The sequence below is a fragment of the Toxorhynchites rutilus genome, chromosome 2 (genome assembly GCF_029784135.1).
Source record: "Toxorhynchites rutilus septentrionalis strain SRP chromosome 2, ASM2978413v1, whole genome shotgun sequence".
NCBI classification, from domain to species: Eukaryota; Metazoa; Arthropoda; class Insecta; order Diptera; family Culicidae; genus Toxorhynchites; species Toxorhynchites rutilus.
Genome location: NC_073745.1, coordinates 292,461,079 through 292,483,718, shown reverse-complemented (window position 1 = coordinate 292,483,718; position 22,640 = coordinate 292,461,079). Strand labels below are relative to the sequence as shown.

The 22,640-nt window shown below is 38.7% G+C and overlaps 1 protein-coding gene across 4 annotated transcripts in view; it reads left to right on the top strand.

Annotated features, from left to right (window-relative positions):
* The window catches only part of LOC129771826 (sodium/nucleoside cotransporter 1-like), a 115,209-nt gene extending 93,933 nt beyond the window's left edge, over window positions 1–21,276 (top strand). For all 4 annotated transcript variants that reach the window (XM_055775895.1, XM_055775892.1, XM_055775893.1 and 1 more), the window contains 5 exons: window positions 18,010–18,196; window positions 18,258–18,411; window positions 18,472–19,085; window positions 19,151–19,659; window positions 19,720–21,276. In XM_055775895.1, coding sequence (XP_055631870.1) covers window positions 18,010–18,196; window positions 18,258–18,411; window positions 18,472–19,085; window positions 19,151–19,659; window positions 19,720–19,802 — 1,547 coding nt within the window. In that variant the 3' untranslated portion in view covers window positions 19,803–21,276. The remainder of the gene's footprint in view (window positions 1–18,009; window positions 18,197–18,257; window positions 18,412–18,471; window positions 19,086–19,150; window positions 19,660–19,719) is intronic.
* The last annotated feature ends 1,364 nt before the right edge of the window (window positions 21,277–22,640 follow it).

The following is a 22,640-nucleotide window of genomic DNA, read 5'->3' as shown; positions in this document are numbered from 1 at the left end:
AACTTTTTTATTCACAGTGTAATATTTTTAAAACAAGACTAGCTCATTGGCTTTCATTTGATATCGATCATCTGAATCGGTCCATTAGATCAAAAGTTATGATTTTTTGTTGTGGAAAAAATGGGGAAAAAAGGATTTTTCGGACCAACGGTTAACTTTGAAAAATCATAACTCAAAAACGAAAAAAACGCCTCTCTGGTTTCGACATATGTTATGTGAAAAATCCTTAGCTTTCCAGAAAAAATATAAAAAATATAGCGCCTTTGGTCTCGAGACCATGAAAACAATAAAAACGTATACAATCAATAATAACGAGAGCAGAATTCAAATTTTCTGCAGTTATATATATATATATATATATATATATATATATATATATATATATTTTTTTTTTTTTCGATATATATATATATATATATATATATATATATATATTTTTGACGTAGGACTACGTCTTTCATTTCTATACCGGGGTGTAAAATCAAAGTTTCGAAAACGAAAGCGTTACGCCGGACACCGAGATTTTGAGCGTTAATAGCTCTTAAACAACTGAACGAAATGGTATGATAAACACTTCATTCGAAAGATAAAATGTCTACGCGTTATATACTTGTTACTTTTTCATCTAAAAACTTGTTTCAATAGCCTTAAAATTGGTTTCAAACAGGCTATTGAAATCACCAATCGGTATATAAGCGAGCGCCGCTCGTAAACCCACTCAGTTATAATTGAACAGCGATTGGAGCATGTTGTCGCTGTTGTTGTGAAGCTCTTCGTTTATCATGAAAGCGCTGATGAACGGTGTCACCAAGAGCCTGTTTGTGTACCTTAGGCCAGAAGGGAATCCACCAGAAGGAGAGTGATGCCACGGTTCCGCTTGAAACATCGGAGCAGCCGCCACACATACATACACGCGCGGAACCCTCGTTCCGCGTTCCGCGTACCAGTTCCCCTGGGAATTGAAAAATACATTCATGCGAAAGAGTTTATTTTAATGTTTTCTATTCATACAACACTGCAACCAAATACATTTGGTTTTGTGATTTTTCAATCAATCGCAATTGACAGGAAAGCTTCTGAATATTATTTTTCCCCATCAGTAGATAATTTTCGTATCCAATATTGGATGCATAACATGAAAAACGGAAAATGTTACACATCGCGAAAATCATGTCATTTTCGAGCGATTATTTGCATCCTACTCATATATTGCTGCGACCAAATACATTTCGTTTTGGATTTTTCAATCAATTGCGATCAACGTAAGACCACGTCTTTCGGCAATTTATTAGAGGTGCAATGAATCTTTAGGAATTCCCGCTCTACGCGCACTGGCAAACGATGTTTACTCAACAGTTTCTCAAACGAGAAATGGGTGTTGTGAGAAAGGATTAGCGAACGTAAAAACAGGAAGTGGGTTATATCTATGGTATAACCGCAAGGGTGACGTAGGACTATCGTTGATTTAGAGATCATTTGTATGAAGTTGAATCTGAATTCATTCTGAATGAATGAATATTTGGAGAACTTCGAAAACGAGAGCGTTACGTTGGAGGCACAAGGTTTTTTTTTTCTTCAAAAAAGACCAGGTGATTGGCTTTAATTTTATTTGTCGATCATCTGAATCGGTGTAGTGGTTCAAAAGTAATGAATTTTTGAAAAAAGTAATTTTTGGAAAAAAGAGAAAAAAGTAAATTTTTTAGACAACCCTAAAATGGAAATGGTCATCCTAATGAAAAAAATTTAAAAAAAACGGGTCTAATGTTTGCGATAAAGAACAAAACTACCAATTTTCACTAAAATCTGAGAACCACTATATCGGTTTAGCATGGAATGGCTGTATAGATAATACTTGACATACTTCAATTGTTCGATAGTTAGTTTCATGAAATATATAATTATTTTTATTGTTATAAAACTTTATGGAGTGCCCCAAATCGATTGATGCAAAAATCGCGTAAATCCATAAGGAAATGACGAAACGCTTATTGTTCGAAGTTGAACAATTTTCGCGATGCGATTGATTTTTCGTATTGCAATTTGCAACTCCAACATGTTCCCAAAAAACTCAATCCTACACAAAAAAAAAGAACCATAGGGTGGGGAAGTTGCTTCTTTTCCAGGATAAATTTCATACATTTTTCACGTAGCATTACGTCTTCCTGGAACACATTGAGGGGTGCTGATTAAGAATACAATATTGTCCCATTTTGAGCGCTCGTTGCTCAGTTATTCTTGATAGATCTATTATAGCATATTTTCGACGTAGAACTATGCAATTACATTATGCAATCCACTTGTTTACCACTTCGAATATTATTTTAGAATGCATCGAAATTTTTGTAATAGATCATGTTCTTCGTTACAATTAAATTTGATGAACATCCTTTTACGTTTGATATGATGCCTAGGACTACCAAAATATGTGAACGGAAGAATTTTTAAACGATCATTGTATGTTACATTTCCCTTTGAAATTATTTACATCTCATGTTCACCTAGTTTTCGAACCGCGAAAGTTCATTCACCTCTAGTATCTGAGATGATGATTTTCCCAGGCTTCTCAGTTTAAAAGTACGTTTTGGGGAAACATATTCCGGTCTGCACAACGACAAGCGAGTACAAAAGTACTCAACACCAAAAAATACCCCCGACTTGCATGTATTTGCAAAGCGTCCCCCAGGCACATTAATTTTGAAGTTCGTGTTAAGGAAACACAGCCCAGTGGGAAAAAATACCTCCGACTTGCATGTTTTGACAAAGCGGATTCCCCCAGACATATTGATTTTGAAGTCCGTGTTAGGGAAACACAGCTCGGTGGGAACAAAAACACCCCTGACTTGCATGTATATTTGCAAAGCGGATTTCCACAGGTACATCGATTTTGAAGTCTATGTTGGGGAAATCGTGAATCGGGCCAATCAAAACTTGGCAGTTAGGGCGTTTAGATAACGCTTGACATTTTACAGTTTTTCAATTGTTCATCTAATAAAAAATTACATTTTTTTTTTGATAGTGATAGACGCGTAGAAATTTTCCCTATCAATTGATGCAAACATCTCTCCGATCTGTTAACAAATGTTCGAGTTAAAAGCATTCGAAATACGGGTAGGATTAGCACACAAATCGACAGAACAAATGTATGGGAAAAAAAGACGGGTGGGTAATGTCGGGACATAACCGGAGTGACGTAGGACTATACAAAGGAGACAGTTAAATATTGTTAAATATATATATATTTTTTTAAATATATATTTTAAATATATTGTTTTATTTTCTTCTCCTACCTGAATACCTACCTATCTACCTGAAAAATGGATTAGTGTACTGTTTACTCTTTATGAACATGTTGGTGGTTCTGAAAAGAACCTTTGGCGTTGTGTTTTTGCGTTTTTTGGTTTCCCTTTCGACAGTCCCCTCTGGGCTGGTTTTATTGTGGCTCTCCACTGGGCTAGAGGCGAATGAACTTCAAAGTTTAAAGCCTCTTAAAAACAAAGAAAGAAAGAAAGAAAAATACATTCATTACGATTTGTTCGCTCGTTGGATTCACATGCAGGCTAAAAAGGGTCCTTTTCAGGATCACAAAATTATCTTCAATCTAAAGAGTTTATTGTTTTGTTATCACTCGATATCCCCATCTTGTTCGACTAAACCTTTCTGTTTAGCGATTGCGTTTGCCACTCGCCACAGATTTCACAGTTGGAAAATTTCTTCCCATCCAGCTTGTGACATATTGTACAGTAAATTACATTCAATGGCATGTCGCATTACCACCACTCAGTGTCGGATTGGAGGTAATTTTAACCTGTAATTGAACATTTGCGATGACAGTGGTACAGTGTCGACTTTCAATGTGGGGTCATAATTTGGACCCCGAACTCTATGTTTACAAAAATGTCCAACTAAATATGTCGCATTACAGGTCCGTCCAATTAGCTAAATGTCGAGATAAGTGTAAATTACTGTACTTTCAATCTAGAAGCAATTTAGGAATTGGTGAAAATCAATAAGCTCAGAACAACTGCCAAATTCACATACTCATCATATCCTGGCAAACAAATTATGAAAAAATCAATTTGTGTTTTATTATTATTTTGGATATTATTTTAGAAAGCATTGAACTGTATTTCGTAAACTCTTTTTTGAAAGGTTTAATGGCCCTGATAAGCGCCGTGTTTTATGGAATGGTTCCAATTTAGAAAACTTAGTACTCGTGGTTTTGAAAAAAAAACCATTTCGAACGCCCTCGATGCCGCCTTGTTCTGGATTTGCCACCAAACCAGTTTGTATAAAGAACAAACTTTTTTCTTCTGCTACCTGATGCCGTTTTGCGATTGCGTTTGCCACTCGCCACTCGCTGCAACTGCCTGTTGTTGTCTTGATGTGTTCTGTTCTGAATGAGGGTTTTCTTATCGTCGCGAGCAGCTTTACCAGCCAACTCGATCACTTCGGCGGCCGAAACTATATAACGCCGGCTAGGTGGACTGGTGCACTGGTACTAACGCGCTCGGCCTAGCTACCCTTGCGGGGAACTCCAGATCAACACGTTTCGAGCGGGATTTTGCCTTTCCCTTCACTTTTCCTCCTTTACCATGTCCAGCCATGGCTGCTTGGGTTGGTTTGTTGATGTGTTGTGATGCGAACCGATGTGGTGTACGGTTTGAATCTGAGAGAGAGGAGCCAGCTCGCGTTTGTTGTGATCACCCTGATGTCAGCGCGAACCAGTCACGGTGAACCAAGGGGAAGTATTGAAATATGTAGAAAATTTCAACATGACATTTTTTTGCAAGACGTTTTATGTGAAAATAATGTTGACGTCGGACTACATCTTTCATTTCTATACTGGGGTGTAAGTTCAAAGCTTCGAGAACGAGAGTGTTACATTGGAGAAACAGGATTTTGAGCAATAAACCCTCTTCGCCGGTTGAAAGAAATGGTATGATAACCGCTTCATTCAAAAGATAAAATGTCTACGCGTTATATGTGTGTTATTTATTGATCCAAAAACTTGTTTCAATAGCTCAAAAATTGCTTTGAAAGCAAGCTATTGATATCACAAAAATCTGTATATAAGTAGGTGCCAGCTCCACTCAATTATAATTGTACAGTGGTTAGATCATTTTGGAACAGTTACTGCTGCAAAAAAAACAAACTTGCTGCTGTGAAGAAGGCGACCAGCAAGAAGAAAGCTGCTGCTACTGCTGGTGTGGCTGCCCGAAAGCAAAAGTCAAACAAATCCTCAAAAATCGTTGCATGCAAGCCGAAAACGCTGAACTCATAGAAACCAACAGCAGCTTCGAAAAAACCTACCATCGCCACACATAACGCACAACACGAGAGAAAACAAGATATTGTTTTCAGCAAATCAAATCCAGTTCTTATCAGAAAGAGTTTATCAAATACTGCGGTCAAATACATTCTTTTTGTAATTTCTTCGATCAAGTGCGATCAACGTAAGATTACATCTTTCGAGCACTTATTAGGAGTACAATGAATCTTGAGAAAGACAATTCATTCCTGCTCGAAACTCGCACAAAAAATGTTCACTCATCAATGTCACACACGGGAAGAGAGAGTGAGCGCAACATTTATGCAGACTGATTGGAAGCGACAGATATGTTGTATATGGGAAATGGTATACAAATTATATCACACATAAAGGGGAGAAAGAATCTTGACCCTTTTAGTTTTTTTGACAAGACTATTGGTTCACCTTCACTATCGGTCAATTCGATTGGATCTTCAGTGATACTGTAGCCTTGATTAAACCTGCATGTCAAATTTAAATATTGCATATGAATGGTCCATCAGTGATGGGCAGGAATATCATGGCAAAGATGACGAGAGACTGGTAGTATAATTCTCATCTTCATACGAATGCCTGTTAAAAATGCAGACACAGCATCCTTTTTAGTCAACCTAGTATTATTTCCTTCCGACACAAACAAAATTCCCTCAAAATGCACCTGAGAGAAATCAATGTTGGCTATTTTCATTGGAAGATTAGCTCTTATTTTAAGTATTCCACATACACACAGGTTTTTTTTTATGCGGGGGATACGTATCTCGTAAAAAAACCGCGTTAATTGGAAAATCCGCGTAAAAAAACCGCGTTAATTGGAAAATCGGCGTAAAAAAACCTGGGTGTACGCTGCATATTCAAATTGCATCGGAGATAGATAATCATCGCCCACATTGCAAAAGTCGATTCGTCGAGCTTGCAGCAATAGATCAACCTTCTTCTTCTTCTTCAATGGCACTAACGTTCCTAGAGGAACTTCGCCGTCTCAACGTAGTATTACTTGCTTCATTTTTATTAGTACTTAGTTGAGATTTCTATGCCAAATAACACGCCTTGAATGCATTCTGAGTGGCAAGTTCTAGAATACGCGTGATCACAGTGCAAGTCGGAGGAAATTTCTTTGACGAAAAATTCCCCCGACCAGAACGGGAATCGAACCCGAACACCCGGCATGTTAGTTATGACGCTAACCACTCGGCCAAGGGAGCACATAGATCAACCTGGAACCAGTGAAAGAATACAAGAATTCGCGAAAACTGAATGAACGATCGGAAAAAGTCACAAATAGGCCCAAAACACCCATAAATTCACACAAGATCTCCACCGACAAACAAATCATAAAAGTCAGTTTGCTTCTAATTTCGGATTTTGTTTTAGAAATCATCGAAATAATTCTTTAGGACAACTATATCGAAATTATCAAAAGTAAAAAATGTTTGAAGCCATGATGTGGGCTGACCTGGTACATCTTTTATTATTTCCTACATGATCATTGTTCAAATTTTTACCCCCCATATATTCCTGTTAGACGCATTCCTATGTCAAAAATCAAATCGGGGATAAAACGCACAAATGTACTCACTAACAAAGGTTCACGTCAAGTTTGAACACCTTTCTCATAAATGAATGACAACAACTTGCTTGATTGAAATTGTCAGTTTGGAATTTTCTTGATGAGAATGCGTAAAAAGAAGAAGAAGAAAACAAACTATTTGTCATTCAGCTGGCTCCTCTCTCTCAGGTTTGAATGAGAATGATCGTTACGTCCGCTGCCGCGGGGATTTTTAAGCTGACTGGCTGGCTCGAGAATTACGCATGTGTGAGACTGCGACCAATGTTTCGTTCATTTTTTTCTTTTTCCTTTCCAATCGTGCTTCATTCTATTTCGCTGCTGCTCTGATTGCCCGTTTTGGTCGGTACGATTTGAGGAGCACAAAATGGACCAATCAAAAATGGGCACATAGTGCATTTTGACAATGCTTGATATTTCACAATTATTCAATTATTTATCTCAAGAAAAATTATATGTTATTCATTATGATAGATGCGTAGATATATTTCCTATCAATTGATGCAAAAACCTTTGCGATCTATTGAGAAATGCTCGAGTTATAAGCGTTCCAAATCTTGCATTTTTTCCTACTTGTTCAGTGCCTAGATTTCCATTTCACCCCCTATATCTTCCGGTTAGACGTAGTCCTACGTCAAAAAAGTTCTTCCAGTTTTCTTGAGTTTAAACCGTGTAGAGATTAGCGAATTGTAATATATAGCATATCAAACAAATCCTAGAGAATTTCCGATTCGATTGGTGTGCAAATCATGGGAATTCGTTCACAGTGAAAAAAAAATAGTTATTAACGTTAACTTTATTTCATAAAAACGTGACCTGTTTTCTGATTTGGCACCCTTCCTGAAAGACGCAAATGTAGGGAATTATGTCTATTCATCACTTCGAATATTATGTCCTTTTAGTTGCTCTGAAAGGTTTGCGTGGTTTTGTGGAATCAGCTGGAAATGGTTGATTTGTGATTCATTCTTTCCCTCACGAGAATAATACGACGAGCACAAGAGTGAACAGCATCGCGAGCGCTGTTCTACTTCGCTATGACAGCTTTCGCCGCGGTTTTCTTCCAGTTGATATACATACGGTCACAGGCGATTATATGTTTTTTACGACGCCTGCATTATTTCACATTTATGATAAACAAAACATTAAATGAGGGGCTCAGAATGAAAGGGGTGTAAATGATTTGATCGATTTCTCTTCATCAACTTTCCCTTTAGTTAAAAACTTAACTGTAAAAACGTTCAAAATTGAGTTTGCTATAGAATCCGATAGAGGCACTGACCTACCTTCCACATTGTCAAATACAGCTGAGAATGTGATTGCAGCTAAGTTATGACCAAAAGAGAGAGTCAATGTAGAGAAATTGATGATTTCACCTACACCCAGTGTTTGGATTTCGATCAAAATCAAATGATACACAATGTGTCATGCAAGTAAACTCTCACGAACATATAACCAAATATGAGAGGATCATTCAGATACTTGTATGAATGTCAGTAATCACATGTGTAACATTTAGTGATTAAACTAAGAGAGGAACGAAGACTGTTGATTGCATATCCGATCTGTATCAAACATCGCATACCATTTTCGAAGCCTGCATACAAGTTTGAACCGCATATATCGTCCCATTTTACTATAGCGAAACCCACTCCACAGAAAAGTGCAAAGCAATAAATGATACAAGAAAAATTACGTCATCATTCAGTCACCATTTGCGGAGAGCAGCGAATGGGAAAAGAGATAAAACGCGAGAGTTTTTGCTTCTCACTGGAGTGGTGTTGCTAGTAAAACTATGCGGTCTATATGAATATACACATTTCAAGGGATAGCGGCGTTAAAAATGGAAAATATAATCTGACTACCCTTCCCTTAGCCTCTATCGAGCTAAATAATCATATAGTTTGCACTCTCTGAGACTTAAAAATCAGGATCTGCTACATTAGCTGAATATGAATATCTTTCGCTTTGCGTTGTCCGTATGATCCTGCTGTTTCATGATGCATGGAGAGGTCGGTATGCATATGTTAGAGGCAAAAAAGAAAATAAGCTTTCTGCACTGAAAGCGTATATGATAGCTTTGCTTGCATGCTGGTGTGCAATGAAGTGCGAGCCAATGCAGAGTTGTCTCGTTCTCTTTTGTGTCGTGATTTTCAGCACATAACAATAATAGAATACCGCTGGGGGAAATGTTTCCTGAAAGATCATATTTGAACGAACGAAAGCGATTTTTTCAATGAGTGGATCATTTGGCAAACACTGCCTACACCCCTTTCATTTTGAGCCCCTCAAATAGTAAATAGCAACATTGGTAGCTATTTCAATCTACAATTGGCAACGCATAAAAACAACAACATTGTGCGCGTCTAATACGAAAATACACAAGCGCTCTCCACCAGACGGCACGAAAACCGACACTTTGTATCATTTTATCGAGTTCTTCGATTTGAAATTATGAAAAAAAATCGCACCGCGATTTACTTCTTAACACCCAACGAAGTGATTCTGCTCTTGCATCCTTTATTCAGCAAAAAAGCTTCGTGTGGAAACAGCATTAAAAAAGACGGGTGGGTAATGTCGGGGACATAACCGGAGTGACGTAGGACTATACAAAGGGGACAGCTTTTGTTAAATATATATTTTAAATATATTGTTTTATTTTCTTCTCCTACGTGAATACCTACCTATCTACCTGAAAAATGGATTAGTTTACCGTTTACTCTTTATGAATATGTTGATGGTTCTGAAAAGAACCTTTGGTGTTGTGTTTTTGTTATCACTAGATATTCCCATCTAGTTCGGTTAAACCTTCCCGTTTAGCTATTGCGTTTGCCACTCGCCACAGCTTTCACAGTTGGAAAATTTCTTCCCATCCAGCTTGTGACATATTGTTCAGTAAATTACATTTAATGCAACGTGCCGGAGAAACACTTTGCCACTCACTGAAACTAATTGTTGCCTTGATGAGCGCCGAACCGAAGCTGCTCTGTTCTTGATGCGGGGTTTCTGATTGTCGTGAGCAGCTTTGCAAGCCAACTCGAGCACTCCGACGGCCGAAACTCTATAATCCCTGTTAGGTATACTGGTGCTCCGGCACCAATCCGTTCGGCCTAGTTACCCTTGCGGAGCAATCAGTGAATGCGACCAACAGGGAACTGGAGACCTGTACGGTTCGAGTGAGACTTTGCCTTTTCCTTAACTTGTCCTCCTTTGTTACGTCCACGATGCCGATGCCGTAAAACCACACGGGTTTACGGTTTGAAAGAAAATAATTTTTTTTTTTGTGGTCCGCGTGTTTTATACTCTAGCGGTACACACTCACAGGATAGAGACAAATCGGCAGACTCAGCCAGAGGGGCGAGTCCAACGAGACAAACGAATGAGCGTTAAAAGGGAGCGATAGCAAAAAAATACATTCATTACGATTTGTTCGCTCGTTGGATTCACTTGCAGGCTAAAAAAGACGGGTGGGTAATGTCGGGGACATAACCGGAGTGACGTAGGACTATACAAAGGGGACAGCTTTTGTTAAATATATATTTTAAATATATTGTTTTATTTTCTTCTCCTACGTGAATACCTACCTATCTACCTGAAAAATGGATTAGTTTACTGTTTACTCTTTATGAATATGTTGATGGTTCTGAAAAGAACCTGTTTTTGTTATCACTCGATATTCCCATCTTGTTCGGTTAAACCTTCCTGTTTAGCTATTGCGTTTGCCACTCGCCACAGCTTTCACAGTTGGAAAATTTCTTCCCATCCAGCTTGTGACATGTTGTTCAGTAAATTACATTTAATGCGACGTTCCGGAGAAACACTTTGCCACTCACTGAAACTAATTGTTGCCTTGATGAGCGCCGAACCGAAGCTGCTCTGTTCTTGATGCGGGTTTTCTGATTGTCGTGAGCAGCTTTGCAAGCCAACTCGAGCACTCCGACGGCCGAAACTCTATAATCGCTGTTAGGTATACTGGTGCTCCGGCACCAATCCGTTCGGCCTAGTTACCCTTGCGGAGCAATCAGTGAATGCGATCAACAGGGAACTGGAGACCTGCACGGTTTGAGTGAGACTTTGCCTTTCCCTTAACTTGTCCTCCTTTGTTACGTCCACGATGCCGATGACGTACAACCACACGGGTATACGGTTTGAAAGAAAATAAGATATTTTTTGGGGTCCGCGTGTTTTATACTCTAGCGGTACACACTCACAGGATAGAGACAAATCGGCAGACTCAGCCAGAGGGGCGAGTCCAACGAGACGAACGAATCAGCGTTAAAAGGGAGCGATGGCAAAAAAATACATTCATTACGATTTGTTCGCTCGTTGGATTCACATGCAGGCTAAAAAGGGTCCTTTTCAGGATCACAAAATTATCTTCAATCTAAAGAGTTTATTGTTTTCTTATCACTCGATATCCCCATCTTGTTCGGCTAAACCTTTCTGTTTAGCGATTGCATTTGCCACTCGCCACAGCTTTCACAGTTGGAAAATTTCTTCCCATCCAGTTTGTGACATATTTTACAGTAAATTACATTCAATGGTACTTCGCATTACCACCACTCAGTATCGGATTGGAGGTAATTTTAACCTGTAATTGAACATTTGCGATGACAGTGATACAGTGTCAACTTTCAATGTGGGGTCATAATTTGGACCCCGAACTCTATGTTTACAAAAATGTCCAACTAAATATGTCGCATTACAGGTTCGTCCAATTAGCTAAATGTCGAGATAAGTATAAATTACTGTACTTTCAATCTAGAAGCAATTTAAGAATTGGTGAAAATCAATAAGCTCAGAACAACTGCCAAATTCACATACTCATCAGATCCTGGCAAACAAATTATGAAAAAATCAATTTGTGTTTTATTATTATTTTGGATAATGTTTTAGAAAGCATTGAACTGTACTCTTTTTTGGAAGGTTTAATGGCCCTGAAAAGCGCCTTGTTTTATGGAATGGTTCAAATTTAGAAAACTTAGTACTCGTGGTTTTGAAAAAAACCATTTCGAATGCCCTCGATGCCGCCTTGTTCTGGATTTGCCACCAAAGCAGTTTGTATTAAGAAAAAACTTTTTTCTTCTGCTACCTGATGCCGTTTTGCGATTGCGTTTGCCATTCGCCACTCGCTGCAACTGCCTGTTGTTGTCTTGATGTCCACCGAACCGAATGTGTTCTGTTCCGAATGAGGGTTTTCTTATCGTCGCGAGCAGCTTTGCCAGCCAACTCGATCACTTCGGCGGCCGAAACTATATAACGCCGGCTAGGTGGACTGGTGCACTGGTACTAACGCGCTCGGCCTATCTACCCTTGCTGAGCAATTGGCGGATACACCTACGGGGAACGGCACACCTGCACGGTTCGAGTGGGACTTTGCCTTTTACTTAACTTGTCCTCCTTTGTTACGTCCACGAGTCCGATGCCGTACAACCACACGGGTTTACGGTTAGAAGGAAGGAAGGTATTGTATTATAGAGACTTTAAACTTTCGCAGTTCATTCGTCTCTAGCCTTGAGAAAGGCCCTTTGAAAACTCTACTCTACTCTATTACTCTACTCCAGCGCTACCACCCCCGCCCTCTTGCCTTGAGAAAGGCACTCGATCCCTCGCCGTCCAGCCCGTCCAGCAACGATGTTGTCCAGTCGGTGTCCACACAAAGAATGACGGTTTGAAAGAAAATAACATTTTTTTTTGGGTCCGCGTGTTTTATACTCTAGCGGTACACACTCACAGGATAGAGACAAATCGGCAGACTCAGCCAGAGGGGCGAGTCCAACGAGACGAACGAATGAGCGTTAAAAGGCAGCGATGGCAAAAAAATTCATTCATTACGATTTGTTCGCTCGTTGGATTCACATGCAGGCTAAAAAGGGTCCTTTTCAGGATCACAAAATTATCTTCAATCTAAAGAGTTTATTGTTTTGTTATCACTCGATATCCCCATCTTGTTCGGCTAAACCTTCCTGTTTAGCGATTTGTTGCCACTCGCCACAGCTTTCACAGTTGGAAAATTTCTTCCCATCCAGCATTGTGACATGTTGTACAGTAAATTACATTCAATGCGACGTGCCGAAGCGCCACTCAGTGTCGCATTGGAGGCGATTTTAACCTATAATTGAACATTTGCGATGACAGTGGTACAGTGTCGACTTTCAATGTGGGGTCATAATTTGGATCTCTATGTTTACAAAAATGTCCAACTAAATAAGTCGCATTACATGTCCGTCCAATTATCTAAATGTCGAACTAATTGTAAATTACTGTACTTTCAATCTGGAAACAATTTAAGAATTGGTGAAAATTGTATAATCAGGAAAGTCCCTCAGAATTAGGAAAGCTCAGAACTACATTATGAAAAAATCAATTTGTGTTTTATTATTATTTTGGATAATGTTTTAGAAAGCATTGAACTGTATTTCCTAAACTCTGTTTTGGAAGGTTTAATGGCCCTGAAAAGCGCCTTGTTTTATGGAATGGTTCAAATTTAGAAAACTTAGTACTCGTGGTTTTGAAAAAAACCAATTCGAACGCCCTCGATGCCGCCTTGTTCTGGATTTGCCACCAAAGCAGTTTGTAAAGAACAAACTTTTTTCTTCTGCTACCTGATGCCGTTTTGCGATTGCGTTTGCCACTCGCCACTCGCTGCAACTGCCTGTTGTCTTGATGTCCACCGAACCGAATGTGTTCTATTCCGAATGCGGGTTTTCTTATCGTCGCGAGCAGCTTTGCCAGCTAACTCGATCACTTCGGCGGCCGAAACTATATAACGCCGGCTAGGTGGACTGGTGCACTGGTACTAACGCGCTCGGCCTAGCTACCCTTGCGGGGAACTCCAGATCAACACGGTTCGAGCGGGATTTTGCCTTTCCCTTCACTTTTCCTCCTTTACCATGTCCAGACATGGCTGCTCGGGTTGGTTTGTTGATGTGTTGTGGTGCGAACCGATGTGGTGTATTGTTTGAATGAGAATGATCGTTACGGCAGCGGAGCGGGGATTTTTAAGCTGACTGGCTGGCTCGAGAATTACGCATGTGTGAGACTGCGACCAATGTTTCGTTCATTTTTTTCTTTTTCCTTTCCAATCGTGCTTCATTCTATTTCGCTGCTGCTCTGGTTGCCCGTTTTGGTCGGTACGATATGAGGAGCACAAAATGCACCAATCAAAAATGGGCACATAGTGCATTTGGACAATGCTTGATATTTCACAATTATTCAATTATTTATCTCAAGAAAAATGAAATGTTATTCGTTATGATAGATGCGTAGATATATTTCCTATCAATTGATGCAAAAACCTTTGCGATCTATTGAGAAATGCTCGAGTTATAAGCGTTCCAAATCTTGCATTTTTCCTACTTGTTCAGTGCTTAGATTTCCATTTCACCCCCTATATCTTCCGGTTAGACGTAGTCCTACGTCAAAAGGAGGTTGACCACTCGCTGTCTGAAGTAAGACTGTATAATAGAAGTAGCAAGCGCTTTGCATTTACGCTCTGGCCGTATAAATAAGTCGCCATTGAAGTGTGAAGTGTATCAATTCTCCTGAAACTTTATTATTATTTTCGCTTCACAATGACAGAACATGGAGTTCAATGGCATCAACGCAAAAAATCCTTTATTCATGCATCAATTGCAATAATGCAATAAAAATCAAAATGAAAATATGAAAAAAATTGTCCAAAATTTTACCACTCGAGAGAAAAGATCCTCTTATTGCAAAAGCATTAATCTCGTGAAATACAATCGGCTAAATTTATTTTTTTGTTTCTCCAGAAAGTGACTCATTTCGCACACCCTTACTGAAAGACATAGTCCTACGTCAAAATCAGGTACCGCGATGATTCAATCAAGCTGCGACCATTCCCGATTCATCAGACACTTGACGAGCAATCGGATTGCGGCGGTATTCGAGGCTTCTCAAAAAGCGTTACTAAAAGCCGGGAGAGAGTGTTAGATTTAGTTTTCCAAAATGGCCTTTTTCAAATCTAGTGGCTTATAACTTTAAGAGTCCCCGCACACTGCAGACTTTTTTTCAGCCGATAGTTTGGTCGGGTTGGGTTGCTAGTGCGCACACCGAGCCAACCAGTCAGGTTGGTAAAGAGTGCGCACACTAGCCAACTGTCGGACGAATATTCCCGAAAGACTATATTTAATTTGTGTTTGACAACGGAGAAGAGAACGGTGAAGGAAAATCAAAAAGAGCCTCAGTGATTCGCACGGCACGTATGTCAGATGCCAAAATTGAGAGCGGATTGAGAGCGAATTAAACTGTCAGCCGATAAACAATCGTCGTGTGTGCGTAGATCGATGCTATCCAGTACTGATTAAACGGTTGACCGACCGAATAGTTTGAATGCAATCGGAAACCCTATCAAACTTTTTTATCGGCCGGTACTGAGTTGGTGTAGTGTGCGCATATACATATCACTCCATACTGATTGAGTCGTCCAACCAATCTATCGGCCGACAAAAGTCTGCAGTCTGCGGGGGCTCTAAAAGTTTAAGCCTCTATAATACAAAAATGGAAGTAGAGACGCGGTAGCAGCCACTCGATTTATTAGTCATCCAGCTGCCGACCAGACGGCAGCAGTAGTGAGGCTTCCTAAATAGGCCGACAGTATAGCTCAGTTTTCTAAATTTACCTTTTTAAAAGATAGAAGCGAATGAAATGAAAAAGTTTAAAGGCCTCTATAATCAAAAACATCAGCATCATCATCATCTAGCTGTATCCACATTCGCGATTCATCAGTCATCCATATAGCGACCAGACGGCAGCGATTCTCGAGGTTTCCCAAATGGCCATTCCCAATGCCAAGAGTTAGAATAGGTTTTAATTTTCCTAATTGTTTTTTTCATGACTAGAGACGAATGAACTGAAAAAACTTAAAGCCTCTATGATTCAACACTACTACTACGAAACTTCGGACTAAGTTTTACACAAGGGGTTGCTAAGATGGCCGCCTTTTTGTAGCCAGCATAGAAAATCATGAGCAAAGAAATCATAACCTAAAATTAAACATAAGATGCTTCGTTCGATCCTGCTGCAGTATTTTATTCGAAAACCACAAAAAAAGCTTCCGGATGGATATCCAAACATCTAAGAACTATCCACTTAATCATTGGCTACAGGTCATTGCAAATGCTGCACATATTTGCTTCAATATTGACTCCAAATAACAAAAAATGAGTGAACCCCTTTCGAGCCCTAGCTTTATCCTGCCTATGCTCAATTTGTGTTGGTTGGGATAGGGTTGCCAAGGCCCCGGGTTTATACCTCTTTAACATAAACAAAGATGAAATTACTGCCAGCGCTTTGAAGCCGAGCGAAAAAAAGCATCATAAAAGAATTCGTTAACCTATTGATAGTCTATGGGTACTGCAGAATTTTACTTCGTGGCTATAAAATTATTGAAACCGCAACATTACCTATAGAAAGAATAACCGAAGAGGCTCAATAGAAAAGTAATAAAGTAATGAAGTAATAAAGTAATAAAGTAATAAAGTAATAAAGTAATAAAGTAATAAAGTAATAAAGTAATAAAGTAATAAAGTAATAAAGTAATAAAGTAATAAAGTAATAAAACAATAAAGTAATAAAGTAATAAAGTAATAAAGTAATAAAGCAATAAAGTAATAAAGTAATAAAGTAATAAAGTAATAAAGTAATAAAGTAATAAAGTAATAAAGTAATAAAGTAATAAAGTAATAAAGTAATAAAGTAATAAAGTAATAAAGTAATAAAGTAATAAAATAATAAAGTAATAAAGTAATAAAGTAATAAAGTAATAAAGTCATAATGTAATAAAGTAATTAAATATGCCCTAGAACATTTCATCCATAAAAATAGTCGAGAAAACACTAATCATAATATAGTCAATCATCCTCTTATCTTATCCAATAGAAAACATTTGTTTTTAAAAGGAGAAAAGTAATTGTTAAAAATTTCCTGATGAGATTTCTATTGATTACAATTGTTGAATCAGGAAAAGATGACGATGAATCTGATGACAGTTATGAAGAAACAGAAAAAGAAGAAGATGATGATGATGATTGTTTTAATCTGTAATCTAAAGAAAATCTTTTTTATTTATAGCAGAATTGCTTGATTTGAGGGGTCGTCCATAAACTATGTGATCTTTTTTTCATTAGGGATCTTGTGATCAAAGGTCATAAAATTATGTAAAAAGTATGTAAAAAATACCCTCCGGTGCCATAGAGTCCCAAAACAATGGATCATGTGCTTTATGGACGGCCCAATAAAATGGATTCCAGTTTCGTATCCAACATCCTGAAATTATGTAAAAACCATGTTTTTTCGCATTTAACGACATTTTTTATGCTTGACCAGTCTTTGAATGGAGTAGCCCACTGTGCTATGTGGTGGATCCATCTTTCTGTAATGTAACGTTGTCGATTTTTCTTTTGATTCATAGCTGCAATGTGATACAATCTTAGGCGTCCGGTTGTCCGAGCGCGATCGTTCCATAATCTATGATTTCGGTATAGTGTTTAAATATTCACACCACTTTGAACATCCTATATTTTGTCAAGCCCAAGTTTTTAAAAAAATGCTAATCGCTATCAAACTCAGAAAAGGGTTAACTTTTCGTAAACCATGATTTTCGGTATTTGTTGGAAACATTTCCCCTCATTGCGTATGCGCAGTTTCAACTAAGTTCATACAGTGTACTGGTGCTATATCACTGCTGGTTGAACAGCGTGGTTAACTGAATTGAAAATAGAGCCAATTCCGCACCCTCCTTATTCCCCCGATTTTTGTTCTTGTGAATTTCATTTGTTCTTCTACTTAAGGGATACGTCAAAGGTAATGATTACGTCTCAGACGATGAAATGAAGACAGCTGTTAAGGCCAGGATTCAAGAAAGGCCAAGGGAATTCTTTGCTGCTGTGAAAAAAAAGTTTCACGTTGGAAGAAATGTGTTGCGTTAATGGCGACCAATATGAGAAATAATATATGTTTATGAAGCTTAAGAATTGTACTTCGATATACTTTTAGTCCAAACTTGATAATGATTTGGTTTCCCACCCTGTTTCGCCAGCCTTCGTATATTTAAACAATACCAATTGATTGGATAACTATACTAACTAATAACATCGGACCATTGAAACATTTTCAGAGAAAACATGCCTCAAAAACTGTGGCATGCAGTGGTGCGATGGCTACGGAATGCTGATCCTGCTCCTGGGCTTCATATATTGCGGACTGGTTTACTACAACATAGTAAAACCCCTTCTAGGCAAACCATTCAAACAATCCATCGTTAGACCGTTGCGGACATCGGTGCGGCGAACCTTTGAGAGCTTGTAAGTATATGGATGTGGTTTTGAACCAATTCCATGATTCCTGATGCCGATATTTGTTCAGATATTCCAAACTAGCCGCCATCGGTGTGGTGCTTGTTGGCTTTGCCATTTTCTGCTTCTTCGAGACGAGAGATGAACCTGAACGATTGATGTCTCTAATCGGAATGGTCATTTTGTTCCTTATATCGTTTCTTTGCTGTAAGCACCCCACAAAAGTGAGTTATAATCCATAAAATATAACGAGACATTCATGAATATGCCACCATTCCATACAGATCAACTACCGCCCGGTAGTCCTCGGCGTGATATTCCAATTCCTCCTGGGACTGTTCTGCATTCGCTGGGAGGTCGGGCGTAGTATATTCACCTGCTTCGGGGACAAAGTGGCAACATTCCTCAACTATTCCAAAGCGGGTGCATCATTCGTCTACGGTGACTTCATCGTCAACCAAGAAGCGGTGTTTGGTTTCGCCGTGTTGTCTGTGATATATTTCTTCAGCTTCTTTATATCTATTCTGTACTATCTGGGAGCGATGCAGTGGGTGGTCATGAAACTAGGGTGGATACTGCAGACCATTCTGGGATCAACGGTTTGCGAGAGTGTGATTGCCGCCGCGAACATCTTTCTCGGTATGAGTGAGTCTCCGCTGTTGATTCGACCATACATCAAAGACCTGACTCTCTCAGAGATTCATATGATTATGGCTTCCGGTTTTGCAACCGTCTCGGGAACGGTCCTGGCAGCCTACATCTCATTTGGAGCGGAACCGGCTCATCTCATCACTGCAAGTGTAATGGCCGCTCCGGCTGCTATCTGTTTTGCGAAGCTGATCTACCCAGAAACAGAGGAGAGTAAGACGCGATCCGACAACATTCAAATGGAGAAATCGTAAGTAACCCGGACACGAAACATACTCTGTATCAGTTATCAATTTTAAACTACTTTACCGGCAGGACCGATTCATCTCTTCTGGATGCCGCTTCAAACGGCGCCAACACTGCCACCGCATTGGTACTCGGAATCATTGCTAACCTTATCGCTTTCGTGTCCTTCATTGCATTCCTGAATGGTCTGCTTGATTGGCTTGGAACTCTGGTTGGCCTGAAAAATACCTCGCTGGAAGACATTTTTGGAACCATCTTCCGACCACTAGCATTCGTGCTGGGCGTTCCCTGGGACGAAAGCTTCTACGTGGGAAAGCTCATCGGAACGAAAACGATCATCAACGAATTCGTCGCCTACCAACGGCTAGGGGAGTTCATCAAGGCCGAGGTCATATCACCACGGTCTTCGGCCATCGCTACTTACGCTATCTGTGGATTCGCAAATCCCAGTTCAATGGGCATTATGATCGGCACGCTAAGTGCCATGGTGCCAGAAAAGCGCGGTGCAATTACATCAGTTGCCTTCCGTGCCTTTATCACCGGATCCATCGTGTGCTTTATGACGGCCAGTATAGGAGGTAATCAGTCGCATTATCTCTCATGACCGAATGTCTTATCATCATTGCTTTATATCACAGGTTTACTCATGGACGCTAGTATATTCAACAATATGGGAGGATCGAACGCCTTGAACACACTCAGCACGACTATCGGTGGTTAGATGTTAAGTCGAAACGAAATTATTGGATTAAGCTTTAATAATTAACAACTATACAGTATTTTTAGATTATCGATGTGTGATTGCTCACTACTTATGATTACGATCCCTTATCAACGATAAGTTAATTATGTAACATATCTGTAAATATGTTGAATAAGAGCGCAGTAGCCGTTTATTCGTACTTTCATTAGTTCCCAAAACGAGAATCAGTATAATTAATATAATATAGAATTTTAGTCATTACTGAATTTGCTCGATTCAATAAGAACATATAGTATCAATATCTCTATACAAATGAATTCAACAATAAAAAGTCATAGGAGGGTTGTGTCCAAGACACGACCGCATAGTTGATGTAGAATTCCGTTAGGCTATCTGTTGATTTTGGATATGTTTGAAGAATTACATCGTTAAACTCTTCGATAATGATTAGGCCACCTAATCATTATCGAAGAGTTGTACGATGTAATTCTGAAAAGGGCCGTTTTGTTTGGTTGTTGAGTATTGTTTGGTCATTCCACCAGTGTTTACCGAGTGATGATGACAGAAGGATGGTGCGTATCAGATAAAAGATAGCGAAGTGGAACGAGATATGATGAAAACCGCCCTCTGTGATCCTAGACAAGATGCCTCCTGTGTTATGTATGGATGAAATAAAGAAAAAAAACTCACCAATGTAATACAAGATAATTACCAATACCGAACACAATCATCAATTTTTCTCATCAGTAAAAACATGTTACTTTAATATAGAGAAAACATATTTGAAATGGAAAAGGTAATTTTCTTATATAATTCTTACTTTCTGAGTGTTTATTCAACCCAATGCGAATTTTAATTGGACTAACCACACCTAACACTATATGTAGAGCAATCACTTTTCTAATATTTCTTCACTTTTCCATTTTTCCATACAAATGAAATACAAATTTCAGAATAACTCGAGAATTAATCAAGCAAACGAACCCAAATTTGGCATGTGGCAATTGAAAATTTTCGGAAAACTCTGAAGGGGAAGGGAAAATTCAATTCCCATATGTGCTATAATTACATAGTGACAAGCGATGTTAGTCCATTTGCGCCAACGAAATTGATTTTTGTTCGAAAGTGGAAATGGATTTTAAAGTGATAAAACGCACTCTTATATCTTCTTCTATCTATATAAATAAAAATGGCCGAATGTGTTGAGCAAAACTCGAAGAAGGAATTATCCGATTTAGGGCTATCTTCATTCTATCATATTTTCTGTATCAAACATTTATTCGATGTAGCAGAGAAAGATGTTATTTGCAAATGATTGAAAAATCTTGATCGAGAATTGTGTCTGAAAATAACCTAATATTATAATGACGAGTTTTGGTAGAAGTCCTAGGAAATTTATATTAAAAGTTAATTGTAAAGGGTCAATTAGAAGATGAATCAATGAACAGTTCTGCGATTGGACCCATGATCGTAAGTAAGAAAACATGATTGTTTGGAGGTATTGATAACAAAAAATAAAAAAATTAAACAATCCCTAATGGTTGAGATTTTGCGATAAATTATTTTTCATCAAATATAATTTCCTATAGATTTTGTTATGAGAACAGTTCTGCCGTAATCTCGCAAAGTGACGCAAGCGCCAGAGGGAGAAATTTTCAGTACGAGACTTTTCGCAAAATTGCATGTATAATCAGCATACGCGTACATTACGAAAGTCTGATCTGTACAAATTATGTACAATTGATGGAAATACATTGCCATCGGTTCGATTTTTGAAAAAATGCAGTTTTATTTAAGCTTTGTTACCAACGCCAGTTTGTTGTGGAAACAGCAACTTTTAATCGCTGTTTCCACAACCGATTGGCGTTCATCCATCAAAGTATGGGAGAATCTGTTTCCAAATATTTTCTACCACATGCCACCGTTAAGTGGAGCATGAGGTAGCATCAGGGAGAAGAGTTCTACACATTTTCCGTCATCGTGTGTCGAGCGGGCCAACGTAGTTGAGAACCCGAATGTAACAACTATGGACAGCACTTTCTTTTCCAATCCAAAATGCAATTGAAAACATCCTTGTTGAATAAGATAATGCCGTCCGAAATTATCCGATGTAAAGCAAATACAGTTTACGCGAGGATGTTCTGAATTTTGTTATAAGATGCGTTTCGATGGAGATTTTAGAAGAGTGCAGCTGTTCAGCAAATCCGACATTTACCCTTCGATCTCTCAGCTTCAATTCATCCGAAAAAGACATTGAGCAAGTGAGGTAAGTGAACATCGTCAAGATGCTTTGTCCCTTGATTGATGTTGTTATTTGAAATTAGTTGTCCCTTCTCGTTCATTCTATGCCATCGGAGCGGATTAAAAATCACATCGCATCAGATTCAAATTACGTCACATTATAAGGGAAATGGCGCTTGCGTCACATCACAGTGGAAATGGCGCTTACGCCATTCCGTTTTCAAGCTTTTACGGGGTCATTTTTCCACATTTCTATAAAACTTCGCAGTCGTTTGAAAGGATTTGGTATTCTTTATCGATCTATAACATAAAAAGTAAAATGTCAATTTTGGCGCTTGCGTCACTTTGCGAGATCACGGCAGAGTTAGTCTTAAGATAATAATGTCTGTATAGTTTTTCATAAATAATTTCTTGTAAACTCATCGTTTTGTATTTTTTTTTCGAAAAGCTACAATTTATCAGAGTATTTTTATTTCGTCAACTTCTTGGAATCAATATTAACATTTGCAAATCTCGCGCAAATGTAAATATGAATTCTTAGGAATTTATGCACCATCTACACCTAGTAGTCAACCTTAACACAATTGAGCCAGTATTCTATCAAAAACATACATG